This window comes from Sphaerodactylus townsendi, linkage group LG01 (assembly GCF_021028975.2).
Source record: "Sphaerodactylus townsendi isolate TG3544 linkage group LG01, MPM_Stown_v2.3, whole genome shotgun sequence".
Lineage (NCBI taxonomy): Eukaryota > Metazoa > Chordata > Lepidosauria > Squamata > Sphaerodactylidae > Sphaerodactylus > Sphaerodactylus townsendi.
Genome location: NC_059425.1, coordinates 38580566 through 38599702, shown reverse-complemented (window position 1 = coordinate 38599702; position 19137 = coordinate 38580566). Strand labels below are relative to the sequence as shown.

At 41.1% G+C, this 19137-nt stretch overlaps 1 protein-coding gene across 11 annotated transcripts in view; it reads right to left on the bottom strand.

The window, feature by feature from the left end:
- Positions 1 to 19137, bottom strand: part of CCDC88A (coiled-coil domain containing 88A) — a 117249-nt gene that overhangs the window by 76607 nt on the left and 21505 nt on the right. For all 11 annotated transcript variants that reach the window (XM_048518313.1, XM_048518320.1, XM_048518327.1 and 8 more), the window contains one exon: positions 9604 to 9712. In XM_048518313.1, coding sequence (XP_048374270.1) covers positions 9604 to 9712 — 109 coding nt within the window. The remainder of the gene's footprint in view (positions 1 to 9603; positions 9713 to 19137) is intronic.

The window sequence follows — 19137 nt, the reverse complement described above, 5'->3', positions numbered from 1 at the left end:
ACAAAAGTCATGGGAACGGTGAGTTCACTTTCAATGAATTACTATAATATAAAAAATGTTGCACTTGCCTGTAACTGTTGTTCATCATGTGTCTTCTGTGCAGGCACACATGGGGACAGTGCAGGCTGGCTGTAGAGATGTGACAGAAAGGCTTTCAGAGTTTTTGAGCGCTTGGTGCGCTCTCCCTTCTGAAGCCTAGAACGGGCTGGTTTCCTGTGCAAATGGTCAAGTGAAAGGCAGCAGGGAGAGTGTTTCTCCCTCAGTTCTCCCTGCTGCTGTGGAAGAGCAGAACTATAAGAGACAGTATCCCAGAGGGTGGAAAGCGGGAGGGATGCATGTCTGCACAGAAGACACATGATGGACAACAATTACAGATAAGTGCAATATTTTTCAACGCCGTGTCTTCAGTGCAGTCCCGCATGGGAGAATAACAAGCTCGCTTACTACTGAGACAGGTGTCGACTTGTCATCAAAATAACAACTGCAACACTGTTTTTCCAACAGCTGTATTTCTCCTGGAATCCACATCAATTAAGTAGTTGTGGAGAAATGTATACGGAACAGACCAGGTCCACCTCCTTACCAGAGTCCAGCACAGCCCCAACTAGCTCAATTTTCTGAGTGGATTGTAGGTAGGATTTTTTTGGTATTAATTAACAAACTGAGGTTGGATAATGTTTGTGTGGCTAGCACTAAATCACACTCCAAGGAATTACAGAAAGGAGCTACAAAAAACAGTCATCTAGGCACCGATACAGAGCACAACTCCTAGAAGTTAAAAAGGCTACCACAGTGGACATGCTCTTCATGAAAGTACATGGAGCCTTATAAAACCAAAAGGCAACATGTAGTTTTGATAGACAAAACCACTGCACTGAAATCTCAAAAAATTCCAACAGGATTCATGGATTACTATATGAAAATAAACACCCTTAAGATAAAGGAATGCAAGTCAAGGGTTACCTGACAAGAGAGGAAGGACATCAAATATGGAAAGCATTCTGAATTTACGAATCTGTAGTAACTTGTTAGATTGTCTGAGGGTCTAGTCTCAGAATCATGCTCTCCAGATAGTCAGGAACTAATTCCCATCAGTTTTTCTGTCAGCATGGCCAATTGGCCATGCTGGTAGGGGCTGATGGGAATTGTAGTTCCTGAACATCTGGAGAGCCGCAGGTTCCCTACCCCTGGTCTAGTCTCTTCCTTCCACCTTTCTTATCAACAAGGAAATACCTGTAATAGAATCCTTTCTCAGGAAAAGGGGGAGTGAAGTGACTGAACTTTTCTGGAGAAGCATGGTTATCTCAGCTGCTAAGAAAGATGATGTACTGGCTGAGGAAGATGGTGCAGGATGATAAGGAAAGATAGTTTTGAAATGTAACCGATAACCAGACTTTATTATGGACAGGAGCCAGTGATCCTGAGTATTAGTGGACCAAACATCATAAGACAGTGACAAAAGTCAAGGAATAGACACTATAAGGCCTGTAATTTCCCCTTAAATGGTGGTTCTCTAGGGGAATGAACATCACATCTTGCTTTCTGCTTCTGGTGGGAATGTTTCCCCTGTTGACTAGGAACAGGTAGGGATCTATATAATGGGAAGTTTGGTACTCCTATGATTTACCATATGAAAATTGACTGCAATTACATGGAGAATATCTTTGTTTAAAGGTTGACATGATCTAGAAAGCAATGTGCAATGACTTGGCATTGAGACCATTTTTCCTCATCTTATTCAGGGTTATGCCTGTCTCCTCACTAAAGAGGGTCTTGCCTTCAAAGGGAAGATCTTCGACTCTAGCCCTAGTATCACAGGGTCAAGAAGAGCCATACAGCCAAGAATGTTTATTCAGCATGACTGAAGAAGCTATAGCCTAGCTAGCATTATTGGAAAGATGTTGAGCAGCATTTAGCTGTTGTTTGACCAAACTGAACCAATGAGCTGTGACATGCATTTCCAAAGGCATATCTCGTAGAGACCTATGACCGCAGCAAAGTTAGATACTCTGACACCTAACGCACATGATCAGTATACCATGCGACCCAGAGTGTCCAGTTTTCTCCCTTTTTGATCTATGGGTAAGGAATGATAACCTGATCTATAACAGGAATGGAGGATATCTGCAACAAAAGAATTAGGTATCTATTGGGTGCTGAAACATAAATTCATTACCCTGTTGTACAATTTTGCAACAATTCTCCACTTCTTTGTGGAGACTCAACTTGACACGGGCTTAGCCTATACATCATCGACAATTTCACAATGCTCTAATTAAAGGGAATAACATCAACTCTGTGTCAGCACCATAGAGGACACTCATAATCAGATCAGAAGTCCTCGGAGCTGATTGAACCGATGCAATGTCCAAAATTTTAGCCATTTGAATTAGCTGCTCAGAGTACAGCTTCAGGTTCTCCATTGGTGAAACCAGAGATGGATCTCCAACATCAAGATCAGGTGAAGATACAAAAGTATCAGACTCAGAGTTATTCCTGTCAACAAGATCCTGACAGGTATATGGGAATGGGATGGAAACACCATGCAGCGACATCAATAGTTGAAAGACAGACCTCAGACGAAAGGATGACATATGATATGGAGGTGACATGGATGACATATGACCCAATGAGCACACGGAGGAGGACAGAACCCTGGACACGGAAAAGATGACTAACAAGTTTGATGGAAGCCGTGCATCTGAGTAGATGAATGTGCTCTTGACTTTGAGCACCCAGACTACACTCCAACTACAACCACAACTTAGATGGGGACTTTGACTCTCAATGTCAAGGGGATAAATGATAGGAAATTGGAGTGCCGGTAGGACAAAGGGGATGAACATCAAGAGAGGCTGACAATTGAAGTGCTGGCAACAAGCCTCAATATCAAGGAGATGATGGTGATCAACACTGAGGAGCATCCTCTAGCAAACTGGGGAACACAACTGTGTACTGGTAAGAGATGGGCCCAGAGGTCAAGACAGAAGTTGCTTGGCCTGAAAGGTACTCTTCACCTTCTTTTTGGTCTTTTTACATGGGGATGTGAAATAGCCCATAGATGCAGTAAAGCTGCATCAAAAGCTGGCCCAGATGGCATTAATGGAGTACAGGTCCACTTCGATTACTTAGTAGAGGGAGTATCCATAAAAGTGAGGGAGTTCTCCTAAAGAACAGCCTTCAGCTTCAAAGCCCATTTCTGTCTGACCTTGAGCAAAGAAACTATAAGATGGACAAGAAACAAAGAGAAGAGACAGACATTGTGCTCATCCTTCGGATACATTTTAGTGCTTCATTTCACACAATTTTTAAACAAAGGAATTGTCCAAACAGAAGTAGAAGTTGTGAGGTAAGCTGAAGTACTCAACGAAGCAGGTCCTCTCCATTGTGGTGAACAAAGAACTGGGGGAGGAGCGCTCTCCTCACCTCCTTCCACATGACCATTTAGGTAGGAAATAAGCCCACTCTTGGCTCTGGTGAGGAGACAGGAAATCACTCCAAGCACTTAAAAGTTCTAGTTTTTCTGGTCACATCTCTGAACTGGCTTGCACTTTTACAGTGGCCATGTAGGACTATACTGAAGACACAACAATGAACCGAACAGTTCTAAATACTCACTTAAACTTACATTGTATTTATAAAACATCTGAACCAATGGTATTAAGCTGACTGTATCAGTATTATACAAATGCTCTTAGCTGAACACCTCACACAACATACATAATAAAGGATAATGGTAAACCCATATATTTAATGTACCATCTAAAACAAAAAGGTTGGGACGAATTTACAAATTTGTGGAGAAAAAGAGTGAAAGACTGATTTTCAAGTGAGTGGAAGGATATTGTGTGCACATACACAGAGACCCCGTCTTTATATCAACAGTGAGCATGGTGTAGTAGAGTTTCAGACTAGTTTCTAAGAGACACAGATTCAGTTCCCACTTTGCGGGGTGACCTGGAGCCAGACACAAGTTCTTAGCCTCAACTATCTCACAGAGTTCTTGTGACGATAGTGGAGAAGAGTAAGTTTTTACACACTGCTTTTCTTGACCTTAAGGAGTCTCAAAGCAGCTTACAAGCACATTCCCTTCCTCTCTCCACAACAGACACCTTGTGATGTAGGTAGGGGTGAGAGAGTTCTGTAAAAACTGTAACTATACCATGCACCATGTTGAAGAAGAGGAAAATAATGCAAGCCACTTTGGATGCCCATTGGAGAAAAGGGTGGGGTATAAATGAAGTAAATAAATGCTTTACAAAATATTCAGTAGCTTTCTTTTTATGACAATACCATGGAATAAAACTCAGTTTACTAAGCAGAGGCAGCAAATCACACAGATGTTGCTTCAGCAACAGGGCTGATTCTGAAACAGAACAATGTAATTTCATGTGGGGTGCCATTTGTGCAAAAGGAGTTTCCTCAAGACATTCAGACTGTTTCAACCATCACAGGGAACAAATACAGTGAAAATAAATGTTTCTCTGGCATTCTGAAAAACAGCCCCATAACATAAGGAGCCACTTCAGATCAATAATTTCCCATATGCATACATATACATCTGTTTTGGCAGCAATCTCATAGATAATATATTACTGCATGTGGCACAGTGTTTCCTCATCTTATACCCTTCATTGAATCATGAAATTTTCACTTTTTTGTTCCCACTATCTTTTGTACAACCTCTTGTTGCTTTGTATGTTACAGAATCGCGACTGTAATGCACTAATAGATTATGTTCTTGTTTAAAAAGGGTGAAAGGAAGAGCCATTACTGCAAATTGACAGTACTGAAAGCATCCAGTCTTAGTGGAATTTACCCACAGTTGAGTTGGCAACAGAGTATGGCAAGTCAATTGCATGACAATAAGGAAAGAAATGTATATTCAAGACCCTGATATTCTTGAATTTGCAGTACACCCCAAAACTATAAGCAATAAAGTTGATTTTGTCAGGAAACATTCTTTCTATATTGTGTACTGAAGTGGGAGGCTGTGTATACCCACTAACTCTACCTCAATGCTGTGAAATATCTTGGCCCATAAAATGAGCAATCCAACCTTATAGTACTATGCATTAGGACAATGAAAAATGCACATTAATTCAGTTTCAGTGTGCGCGCAGGATACAATAAAAAAGCATTCACTGATTGAATGTAAAGCCAATTAATTTTGAAAAGGAACAAAAGCTATGCATTTAATTTACTACAAAAATAATTTTTTACATTAATGAAATGTATGAAGATTTAGAAATACAGGCAATGACAAGCAGACAATAATAGGCCACAACACTACACAGAAATCTAGAGATACAGTCCAAAAGTTGACTATACCAACTGATTGGTATGTATTAGCTGTTGACCCAAAACATCCCTTTTTAGGAAACAGAACTGCACTACTATAAATATTCTGTAAATGGTCTGACAGAAGTTACTCTATTCAACCATAATGGATGTAATCAGTGAAAATCCCCAGTCTAGACAGCACCTAATTCTTTAAAGTTGATCTGTATTCTCTCGTAAACATCTGGAAATCTATCACAGCAGATGTACACATATAAATCTGATAATAAAATCCCGAGTTTTTCTATACAACAGTGATTTTGCAATATATTGAATATAAAAGCCCAATTTTATTAATGTTCTTTGTGATCTGAAATAAAATATAGGTTGCCCCCTTTTCTTCCAGCTGTTCTCTGTATACATTTTGATAGTTAAATAGAAATGAAAGTCCACTGCCACTTAAAACATAATCAACATTTTGCGGATATAAAACCAAACACAATTACAAATAAAAGATTCTGAAACAATTAACTGAATTTAATCTAATAACGTTTCTGTAAGGAGCTTTTTCTGCTTTTTATAGAGCAACATCGAAATTGTGATGCTTCAAAAGGCAGAACTCAATTTGAAAATTAAACACTTTAGACAAAGGATGTTTGGCAGAAACAATACTTCTGCTCTGTCATACAAATAAATAAACATACCATATTAACATTTCAAATGGATTTTTTAAGCTCACCTTAAAAACACCAAAATATAAAGATGCAACAAAATATAAATGCTCCCTCTGAGAAGAATCAAACTCCTGACATTCTCATCAAACCATGCTTGCCACAGAAAACAGTGCAGCTGTTTCCCATGTAATGATTTTAAAATTAGAATGTGCAAAAGAGACACCATCACCCCTCCCTGAAGTGTGATACACACAAAGTTAAATGTGTCATCCAAGACAAATCAAGAATAAACCGTGTTTTGGAGCCACTGATTTAATACTGAATAGCCTCAAATAAGGAATGAGGAGCAGAGCACAATGTAGTGACATTGGGGTATAAGAGAATGCTGAAATAAGCAAAACATAATTTGTCTATATAGTGTAAAGTAGGGAAGATTATAACATTGAATTGTGAAGACTGAGCAACTAAAGAATGAGAATAATGCTGCTGCTCATTCCAGCATTTCCATCAACTCTAGTGATACTAGATTGTGCAATGCTCCTTGGTCTTTACTGTGCTGGCACTGGTCTCAGTCTGCTAGACCTCAATGTGGAGTTCATTTCTCTTCATTCTTAATCCCATACTATCCCATTCCTCTTTTCTCTCCCCATGAACAGAGATGCAGCAGCCTGACAACCTGAACCAGATACTTGAAAAATCAGCCTCACCTCCCGTCTCAGCCCTCATGGAGGCAGGGGCAAAAACCTGAAAATCTCATTTGCTAGAGATAAATAAATAAGCTATGCAAGCTCTTTTTTTCCCTTGAAAAGCATGAGTCAAGGCAGAAGGGGTTTTGTGGGTGCAGAGACCAAATGACTCCATTTTCAATTTTTTTTGTTAAACTTTAAGTATACAAATGCTTCACAGATACAGAAGTAAAAAGAAGACACAACTGGACAGCATAATATTACAGCATCTGATAATGGGAAAAGCAAACAGGATTAAACTCTTTTCTCCATAATTAAACATCTCTATAATGCTGAACAGATGGGTGAACCTTTCTTACAGGTGCTAGGGTACTTTGTATTTATTAAAATACAAAACTAGGCTTTTTTCTAGGTATGCTAACTAAAAAGAAAGGAGTCATCTTAAATTTGTATACAAGTTTGACTAAGAACAACACCTATTTTGTTTGTAATGTGTGCGCAGGGGGGTGTACCTCACATTCAGGGTAGTCTTTCTTTCACATAGTACAGTTGCGTATTTTAGAGATTCTGAGATGTGGTGTCATTTCATAACAGGGAGAGATAAAAATGCAATAGACAGGCAAGAAAAAATATTATGCACTACCCTGAGATCATTAGATGAAAGGCAAAGTACACACATGAAAAACCGCATAAGGAAAAAATAAGGAACAGGCTACAGTGTAGACATACCCAAAGATGCTCAGAGGACCAAACACTGCCATAGCATTTTGAGCAGAAAGAGAGGTAAAGAAATGTAGAAGAAGAAGAGTTTGGATTTATATCCCTCCTTTCTCTCCTGTAGGAGACTCAAAGGGGCTTACAATCTCCTTGCCCTTCCCCCCTCACAACAAACACCCTGTGAGGTGGGTAGGGCTGAGAGAGTTCAGAAGAACTGTGACTAGCCCAAGGTCACCCAGCTGGCATGTGTGGGAGTGTACAGGCTAATCTGAATTCCCCAGATAAGCCTCCACAGCTCAAGTGGCAGAGCTGGGAATCAAACCCGGTTCCTCCAGATTAGATACACGAGCTCTTAACCTCCTACGCCACTGCTGCTCCATGAAATTTCAGAATCTGCTAATGCTTAGAATGCACCAGAAGGGAAACGCTAATATATATCAAGTCACATCTGACTTATAGCAAACCCTAATGAGGTTTGTAAGGCAAGAGACATTCAGAGGTGGTTTACCACTACCCCTGCGTCACAACCCTGGTATTCCTTGGAGACTGACCCTGCTTAGCTTCTGAGATTTGACAAGAGCAGACTACCCTGTTTCCCCGAATATGAGACATCCCCTAAAAATAAGACATAGTAGAGGTTTTGCTGAAGTGCGAAATATAAGGCATCCCCTGAAAGTAAGACATAGCAACGTTTTTGTTTGGAAGCATGCCCGACAAACAGAACACAGAAAAATAAGACATCCCCTGAAAATAAGACATAGCGCATCTTTGGGAGCAAAAATTAATATAAGACACTGTCTTATATTCAGGGAAACATGGTAGCTCAGGATATCCAGGTCAGGACTCAGTGAGGGCATGCTGACATTAAAATACACATCTAAAAACTGCTGCTCTCATCTGCCACATCAAAAGACAAAAAGGCAAAAGAAGATAAGAGATGACAGTACAAATATAATGCTGAAAATTAATAAGCAATCTCAATTAAACAATCAGGAGTGGGGCCCAGAATCATATGATACCTCCCTTATTCCACCAGCATCAAATGTAGGTCAAGTGCAAACCGTGATTAGCACAAACTGAGGATAACATCAGTTGCAATGAAAATTAGGCCAGGGAAGAGAAATCTACACAAAAGGGTGATTGGGAGTAGAAATGCTCCATCGCCAGTGTGTCCAAAATTTTGCTCAAATCTCTAATCAATCATTAATCATTCCAACCAGTTTTTTTCTTACAGCCCTTCGGGGGCAGGGTGGTATACAAAACCCAATAATAAATACATAAATAAAATAACAATTATGTCTAACTGCTATCTATTTAAATGGCCAAACAGACACTTAATGTAGATCAACAATACTCCACAACAGGAATACATAATAACAAAGTTCAGCTGCATGTTTTTAAAATATTTTCAGCCCCCTCCAGATGGATAACTGAAAGGCAAATCATACACTACATTATGCGTGGTTTAAAAGGACTTGAACAAAATGGACTTTGTTCCTTGATGGCCTCAAGCCTGGTCTATTCTCATATTCTCATAAGGCAGAGATTGAATAATATCTGTATAAAATACTAGATCTATGTTAATTTAGTGTAATGTTCAACTCAAACACTTAACCAAACTGGAGTTTATTTACTGCTCATAAACTGAGAGTCTGACAGCCCAATCCCCAGCCTGAGGTGGCTGGGGACAGAACTGCTGCAAGTGGCACCCTACTGCCTCCAGAGGGCTTCCCGGCCCAAAAAGCCCTGGTGATAAAAAGCCCCCCATAGAGCTTGCTGGACTTATGCATCCAAGGTCCGGGCCACAGCACAACTGCCCACAAAACCCAGGGAACACCCAGTTCCAGCCCCCCCCCCCCGCATCAGCTGGATGCCAGCACATCTCTACAGCTCTGGGTTTTGTCACCTAGGAGCTGAGGGGTGGCCAGCTGCTGGTGCCTTTGCCCTCTCTGCCGGCACGAGTGCCCCCTGTGCCAGTGGAAGGGGCATATTCGTTGACACAGTCCCACACCGCCTACACAATGCAATTCGCCCTGCCAATAGGACAGATTCATAAAGCAGGATTATACTAGGTAAGTGTACAAGCATGAGATTAAGCAAAACATAAGATGAATAAATTCCAGTCTGCCTGTGACATCTGAATACAGCCTATATTTCAACAATTTCTCAATTTAGCCATTACAGACAAACTGTCTTGGCTGCAAATAATTTTTAATGTAAAAAAATGGGCATGGGCAATCACTTACCTGATAGTACGATTTAACCTGCCTCACCAAAACAGACAAATTTTGAATTCTCAGGGATGCATCATTGTTGACTTTCTTATTTACTCTCTGACTGGTAGCTTTGGGGTTGCTGAAATAAAAAAAAGTAAATGAAACAAAAAAGTGGGTTTAGCAGAAGAAAACTGTGCCTTGCTCACTGACAAAGTCCAGGTCTCTACACTTCAAAGATGAACAATAGCCCCAGGTTTGCCATGTAACAAGATATTATGAAAATGTTTATGTGTTATCCATCATACAATTAGAGAACCACCATTTTAAATACGAGTTAAATGTTAAGCTCTGGATTTATGCTGCTCTTAATGTTTTAAGCCAGAAATAAGTTAAAATATATCAAAGGTGAAAAAATATTTTCTATGGAAAACACAGAATAAAACCTCAATAAGCAAGGCGCATGGAGAGAAACTGGGGTCATATTAAAGGTGCTCTGTTACCACAGGCTAGAAACTGTTTTACAATCTTGACTTAGCTGATTCAAAACTGTATATTTACAAACACAGACACAAACATGTACAAGTTCATGTTATTTGTACAATTCACCATGCCTTAATTCAATCTAAGAAATTCTACCCAATAATCGAAGAGCTATTAGCATATAACATTAACTAGGGATGTATTTTCTGATTCAGAATGGGATGTACTTGGAAGATGCAGAGATGAGACAGGTTGCTTAATTCTCTAATTATTTTTATGTTATTCATGGTCTGCTTTTCTCACTGGGACTCAAGTCAGATAAATAAGTACAATCAAAGGGATGGGACATCTAATAAACAATGCAATAAAATTTGGATTGTAAAAAATTGGACCAACCAGAAATCTGAACCAGAGCTGAAGAAAACATAAATATTAACATAACATGTTAAATAATGCTAAAAACTACATGCAGAAACCAACAGTGAGAACTCTGCACAGTAGAACTGTCCACAGTCCCAAACTCTTTACCTAAGGATCTTTCAGAACCAATTGTTACAGTACAGCCCTGTTATCTTTGTAAAATAACCCTACTGAATAATTCAGTTCTGGAAAACTTTTTTAAAGCCTTCTTCATCTCATCATGCAGGCTGCTCCAACAGAGAATGCATGAATACAGCCATTCTTTTTGTCCATTTGCAGGCTGGTACCTGCAGGAGCCCTTCATTGATTAGCAGTGCAATGTACAGAGATGAAAATAATGAAATTATTAAGAATAGCTATTTTATAACAACAAAAACAAATACCCACTTTTCCTTTTTAAGTGAACGAGTTAAGGACTCCCAACTCAATTAGGGAAGAGAATACATCCTTTCCTATGCTCTGAATCAAATATATGAAAATCTGAATTCAGATTTGTGGAAAATTCAGATATTCAGTTAAGGTCAAATTGTGCTTATCTAAGCTAAGAAAATAAAAAATATATTTTTAAAAAATTGAGCTTATCTAACACACATAAGAGATCAGCTTCTTGTCTTTGTTTCAGCCAGTTCAGTTCCACAAGGGCAGACCTCCAACATTTATCTTCATTTTTTAATCATCTTCACCCCTACATCTTTATAGAATAATTTTTGTATTCATGGGAGCAAACAAATGACAGAATAAAAATGCTCACGTCAGGTCTTGTGCTAGCTCCATAGTTTTTTACTTTAAACAAATAACCCCCTTGACATGTATTAGATTCTGTTTAATTCCAGAAATAGTTTATGATGCAGAATTGAGAATGTCTGAGAAAAATATCTAATGCCTCCTTAAACTCATACAATTAGCTTCACAATTTTTTGTTTGAAACTTGTGAAAGACTTCTTTTCATAGAATTCTAGTAATCACTAGATAGTATTACTAACTTCCTCATGCATGCTAGGGAAGTAGCGTGCAAAAATATAAGACTCTTTATAAAAATAGAGAGGGAATGTAATTTGCAAACTGAAAAAAACCTCCTGAAGCCACAACATGAGCAACATATGAAACAACAACAATTATAAAAAAGTGAGGGGTGTCATCTTCCCCCTAATGCAGGGGAAATCCCATCCCCCGCTCACAGAAGGGAATAATCCCCGAGCTGGGCCTGGCTGTCTGCAGCAGGGATGGCCACTAAAGAGAGCCAGGTCTGGCTGTCCCCAGAGCAACTCTTTGCAGTGGCAGCAGTTACCACCATTTTGAAAGAGTGTGGTCCATACACGAGAAGATAACATTCTTTCAAAAATCAAGGGCATATAACTCCCCGTTTTGTTTTAATTTCAGATTTTTCTAAAGACCCAGGGGGTCCCATGAGTCTGCAGAAAAATCTGCATGGGGGTCTGTTTGTTCCCCGACTCCGAATTTAAGCATCCACAGGCAAGGGGCAAACTTCAGAATTAGATATATAGACGCTTAATATATAAACAACAGTGGTATAAATACACAGTAATAAAGCATTTAATACAGGGGTCGGCAACCTTTAGCATCCAAAGAGCCATTTGGACCCGTTTTCCACAGCCCTGAAGATCTACCGAGCTAGAGAGCTGAGCCGCCTCCGGTTCAGCCCCTCTACTCACCTTTCCTGGGAGACGGAGGCACCGGGCAGGGAAACCCCCTCTGCATGTCGGAACAGGCAGCCACCTGCTCTGTGAGGCACAGGGGGGATGGGGTCCATGGCCTGCCCAGTGCCGCCACCTCTCGCGCTGCGGGAGGCAGCGGCGCCGGGTAGGGAAACCCTCTCTGCTCACCTGCTCCGTGGGGCAGAGGGGGGATGGTAGGGGTCGGAGGGCAGCATGGGCGCGTCCCTCCAGCCCTCCAGAACAGCACTGGAGAGGTCAGTGGAGGGGATGTGAAAAGAGGCGCCTTCACTCACGGAGCCACTTCCGGTTCAGGCCCTCCACTCACCTTTCCTTCCAGCGCTGCTCTGGAGGACTGGAGGGACACGCCCATGCTACCTTCCAACCTCCAGGCCATGCGGAGCCACAGTATAAGGTTCAAAGATGACAAAGGTTCAAAGGACTTCCTGCTGCCTTGTGGTCTCCAAGCGCCCTTGACCCCGCCTGTGTCGTCATCAACATGGGCAGGGTCAAGGGCACCCGGCTCCACCCCCCTGCCCCCCTCTGTTCCCCCTGCCAGCTGGGCTCCCAGCCGGCAGCCCCTTCTGCTCTGCCCTCTGGGCAGGCCAGAAGAGACTGCGGTTCCTGCCCTGGGAAACCTGCTTTTATAAGCATTGAAGCCGGGGGTGGGGCTTGGGGAGATGTGGCCTAACCCTAACCCCAGGGGCAGGGCAGGGCCACACCCCTCACCCCTGCTCTCCAGCCTCAGTGCTTATAAAAGCAGGTCTCCAAGGCTGGGATCACAGTCTCTTCTGGCTTGCCCAGAGGGCAGAGCAGAAGGGACTGTCAGCTGGGAGGGGAGGAGCCCTGCCTCACACCCAGGGGTGGGGCAGCAGCAAGGGGGCGGATCCTTGGAGACAATTTGTCTCTAGGCACCATTTACCTCCGGTACGCCTCTGCAAAATAGCCAGTATCAAAGTGGCTTTGTACAATTCTGGTTGCCATATCTGGAAAAGGATACTGCAGACCTTCAAAAGGAAGCAGAAAAGGGCAATCAAACAAAGAGGTGTAATTGTTTCCGTATAAGGAAAAGCTAACCAAAATGGTTTTTCAGTTCAGAAACAAGGTGACGAGGAAGGAGGGGGGTACATAGACTTGTAACTTGAGGACAACTAGTGAAAATGATGGGCAGTAAACTCAGGACACACAACAAAAAGGAGAAGAAACAGGATAACGAGAATGCTTGTCCTATGCTTTTTTCCTATGCTTCTCCTGTACTGTACCTGTACTGAATAAGGATTTAGTGCCCTGCCTTCCTCGCCGTACTGCTAAATTCACATAAATGGTTGACTCGCTCAGCTGCTTCTCTTTATGCTTGGCTGCTTTTCTTTATGGTTAGTCAATAAGTGTCTCACATATCTTGCTTTAGTAAGTAGACCCCATCTGGTTGATTGGCTAAAGCAAAAGAGAAAAGGAATAGGAAGAGTTATATATTTGGAACCAGTTGTGAACGAGCCAGCTCTGTGAGCAGAGAGTACTGAGGCTTTCAGGTGGAGCCATTCAAGGGGAACTTCCTTTAGAGTTCAAAAGAAGGTTCAGTGAGAGCTGAAAGAACTATGTGCAGTCTTCATGAGATAAATCTGTAGACTACAGAAGGGTCAATATGCACTATCCCTTTGAGGAAGCAGATAATACAAGGATGTCTGTGTAAGGGGATACTGGTTGTCTGAGAAATTATTGTGGCAACAATTTTTTTTAATTAATGCTTTCTTGTAGGAAGGCCAGTAAGTGACCAAGGCCAGGGTTGAGAAGCTTGCAAAGGTTTCCCAGGTAGGCTTGGAGGCCTTTCTTGTGGAGGCCTTTCTAGAGACCATGATGGCCTCTACAACCTCTGAGAAGTAGACTGCATTCAGAAGCCCACTCTTTTCATGATCCATATGGTCAAATGGAGCTCCTCTGGGTCCAGGTGCCAAAACAACCATTGGCTTACCCATGAAGGGTTATTCCCTAATCAGAAAACTTTAGAGAGGGTTTATACAGAAGGAAACGGAGTAAACATACTGGGTAGAGAATAGGTGGTGTGAACTTTTGGAACATTCCATCACACCAAGGCAAGAAACAAACAATTATAACTTCAAACCAAGAAGCTTAACATACTTACAAATGCTGTCTTGCCTTATGAAAGGAAATAATGACTGACCGGGGGGGGGGGCGCAGATGTCCTCTGTCGCTCAATGGAGAATAACCCTTAACAGATAAGCCAATAGTCATTCTCCACTGAGTGAGAGGACATCTGGGTGATGTTTCACAGCGGTGTCCCCTTCTAAAGGGTGGGGTCGTTGTCCTCTCCAGTAACGTGTTTTCTAGGACTCTGTGGCTGTAATCAACATCGGCTGCACTGAAGACATTTAACCTGTAATGTTTAACGAAGATGGAAAGAGAAGACCACATCGTGGCCCTGCAGATCACTCCCACCGGCGCACTGTTGTTAAAAGCCACGTTAGTGGACATGTTGCGAACAGAGTATGCAGTCACTCTCATCGGAACATTGAGGCCTTGGACCCGATATGCTTTGGCTATACACTCTTTGAGGCATTTGCTGATGGTTTGGGGGGAAAGCTTGGACCCTCTATTGTGATTGGTGACTGAAATGAAGAGGGACTCAGATCTGCTAAACTCATAGGTTCTGATGAGAAAGGCTTTAAGGGTTCTCCTAACATCTAACCTATGCCAATAAACCTCCTTAGGATGTTTTGGATTTGGACAAAAAGTGGGGAGATAGATCTCCTGTTGTCTGTGGAATTTGGAGTTCACCTTGGGCATGAATGTCATAAGAACATAAGAACAAGCCAGCTGGATCAGACCAGAGTCCATCTAGTCCAGCTTTCTGCTACTCGCAGTGGCCTTTGGGAGCTCACATGTAGGATGTGAACGCAATGGCCTTCTGCGGCTGTTGCTCCCGATCACCTGGTCTGTTAAGGCATTTGCAATCTCAGATCAAGAGGATCAAGATTGGTAGCCATAAATCGACTTCTCCTCCATAAATCTGTCCAAGCCCCTTTTGAAGCTATCCAGGTGAGTGGCCATCACCACCTCCTGTGGCAGCATATTCCAAACACCAATCACACGTTGCGTGAAGAAGTGTTTCCTTTTATTAGTTCTAATTCTTCCCCCCAGCATTTTCAATGTATGCCCCCTGGTTCTAGTATTGCATATAGAGAGAAAAATTTCTGTCAACATTTTCTACCCCATGTATAATTTTATAGACTTCAATCATATCCCCCCTCAGACGTCTCCTCTCCAAGCTAAAGAGTCCCAAACGCTGCAGCCTCTCCTCATAAGGAAGGTGCTCCAGTCCCTCAATCATCCTCGTTGTCCTTCTCTGCACTTTTTCTATCTCCTCTCAATATCCCTTTTGAGATGTACGACCAGAACCGGACACAGCAATTCAAGTGCGGTCACACCAACGGCTTTGAGTATATGGGCATGACACAATCTTTGCAGTTTTATTCCTAATCCCTTTCCTAATTTCTATCCCCAACATAGAGTTTGCCTTTTTCACAGCTGCCATGCATTGAGTTGGACATTCCTATGGAACCATCAACCAAGACGCCCAAACCCCTTTCCCTGGTCTGTGACTGATAGCACTGACCCCTGTAGCGTGTATGTGAAGTTTGGATTTTTTTGCCCCTTTATGTGCATCATCACTCTCTTACATTTTGCTACATTGAACTGCATTTGGCAATTCTGATTCCACCCACCTTAATTCTCTATCAAGGTCCGCTTGGAGCTCAGCAATCCCCTTTTATGCGGTTCTCACCTACTAATTATATAATTTGGTATCATCTTGCAAATCCTTTGGCCACCACGCTTTACCTTGCACTTCACTACTTCCAGGTCATTTATGAATAGGTTAAAGAGCACTGGTCCCAAAACGGATCCTTGGGGGACACCACTCCTTACATCTCTCCATTGTGAGAATTTCCCATTTACACCCACTCTTTGCTTCCTGTTTCTCAACCAGTTTTTAATCCATAGGAGGACTTCCCCTCTTATTCCTTCATTGCTGAGTTTTCTCAATAGTCTCTGATGTCAGGTCTGTATGGAGGACCACCTAATCCTTATGTAATATGCATAAGGAGGGTTTGGCTGAGAGTGCTGCTAACTCGGAGACCCTTCTTGCCAAGGTTACAGCCACCAGGAAGACTGTCCTCATTTTTAGGTGTTTCAGTGAAATATCCTTGAGTGGTTCAAAAGGTGGTCTGGTAAGTGTGTGAAGTACAGTATGTAGCTTCCACGTCGGAAAATGATATTTGACTGTTTTGTCCTTAAGATCCGCCCCACAAAAAAATCTCTTGACATGAGGATGGGAACTCAGGTTATGTCCCTCCAGAGAATGCACCACTGAGGCAATGGCACTTACTTGCTGACACAAGGTGGACAATCTCAAGGCTGAACTGAATCCATTCTATAAATAATTGAGGAGTTCACTAATGGTGTTTTCTCCAACACCATTACACAAACGTCTTCCAAGCTGTGTCATAAATTATTCTGGTAGATGACCTTGGGAGGCTAGAATGGTGTCTGTCACTCCACTGCTATAACCTCTGGCAATCAACGATCTCCGTTCAATTTCCAGGCAATTAAGTTCAAGTGCCCTGGATAGGGGTGAAGAATCGGATCTTGGAGCAGTAGATCTCTGCATTGTGGAAGATGAACCGGTTTGTGTGTCGAGAGTCTGAGTATATTGGCAAACTACAGTCGTCTGGGCCACCATGGTGCCACCAGAAGTACCTCTGCCTGCTCTTCCCTGATCATGCGAAAAACCTGGGGATCAGAGGAAAGTCATACACAGTCCTGGTGGCCAAGGTGTCAACAAGGTGTCTGTTGCCTCTGCTAGGGAATGTCAGAACCTCGAGAAAAATATGGTCACTTGCTTGTTCTGGTGGGAGGCAAACAGGTCCAGAACCGGGCTTCTTCCGTAATCCCGAAGAAGACCTCCTTGTTGAGGAACCATTCTCCTGGGTGAACTGACTGACGGCTCAGCCAATCCGCTTGGACATTGAGCACTCCCCGGATGTGCTCTGCGTGGATCGATAGGAGGTGTTTTTTCGCCCATTGGAGGATGGGAACAGCTTCCTTCTGCAGGGAAGGGGACCTGGATCCCCCCTGCTGATTTAAGTAGACTTTGGCTGCTACATATCTTCATAATGTCTCTTAATTTTTCTTGCCATAACATATTTTTTGTTATCGTCTCAAAAATTTCTAGCTGTATTTGTTCCCATACATATTCTAACCATTTTGAGATTGTTCATTTCTTTTTGTCTTTCCATCCCAATGAAATCAGCTCTAATCATAATTTTGTAGATTGATGCATAACTTCTATTCACCTTTTTTTCTTCAATTATACCTGCCGTTAATAAATCATTATTTAAATCAATTTTAGCTTTTACTAATTTTTCTATAGACCTCAAAAAAATTTTCCCAAAACTTTTTTACCTCCTTACATTCTATCCACATGTGGGTGTAGTATGCTCCCAGTTCACCACAATGCCAGCATCTTGGGCATAGTCCCTTAATCATATAGGTTAGCTGTATTGGGGTTCTATACCATTTAAGTATTACCTTTCTCTCCAGTTCTACATATTTTTCTATCTTTATCTTACTCATGCTGTCTATAATTCTTTCTATTTTTTCATTATCAAAGAGTTCTTCTTTCTCCCATTTTTGTTTCAACATTCTCATCATAAATCCCTTATCTTCCATCATATATTTATAAACTGATCCCAATATCTTTCCTTTGGATTTTTCATGGCTTTTCAACCTTTGTGCCATTATACATTCACCTTTTATTCTAAAATTCTTTAATTTTTCCCAAATCCTTCTTAATACCAACCAATTCTTCTTCCCTCCAATTTCTATAACGTTTTGTAATGGAATAACTTCCCCTTCCTTAACTAAATCAGCCACTTTCTGTATTCCTTTTTCCTTTAAATTTTTTATAGCTTTGTGTCCCTCTTTTCCGACCATGCTTGCCACTGGTGCACTGTCCAGGATGCCAGGTATCCATTTACTCCTCCATTTCTCCCATATTTCCATATTAACCTTTTTTGGACCTATTACTTTTTGTTTTACTTTTTTATAGTCATTTGTATAAATTCCATATCTACCTATTCCTTCATTAACTTCATTTTCAAACTTTATCCATTTCTCTATGTTATCATCTTTTATATCCATTAAACTTTTAATCTGGAATGCCTCAAAATATTCCTGCATTTTCGGTATTCCCCACCACAAAAGTTTATTTGTCATATATACTACTTTATTACTCTTGCATTTTTTTTTAAATCAAACACCCATGCTTTCAATTTCCTATCCCATTCCTCAAATTGTTTTTTACTAATCTCAATAGATAATGTTCTAAATAGATAAAACATTTTAGGCTATTATACACATCTCTCAATGCTTTAATTTTCCCTCAAGCTATGGATAGGGTCTTCTTTTGTCTCCCTAATCTTTAATTTGTTTCTTGTATTTTTCTTTCCATCTTTTCACCTCCCATAATTATAGTTAAACATCTTATCTATTCTATGAGTTATCGTGATGCCTAAATATTTAATAATCTTCTTCAATAACTTTTTATCAAACTGTTTTGTTCAATATTTACTCCCAATATTTCCGTTTTGTCCATATTAACAATTAACCCCAAATATTTTTTAAAATGTTCTAAAAATTATTTCTTCTAACTCTCTCATTGTATCTTCTTGCAAGTTGTTCTCACTTCAATACAACATCTGCAAAACAAATTTATTCCTTTATTCTCTCTTCTTGGTTTTACTTTATATCCTTTTTTTTTATTCCTTCCATTGTTTCTAATTCTGCCTTCAGTCAAGTGAAACTCAATCTGTTATTTTTCAAACAGGGATCGAGACAATGGACAAACCCATGCTTAACACCCTCTTTCAATGTTTTACTCACGCCTGACAAGCCTTCTCATTTACCTTTCTTATCT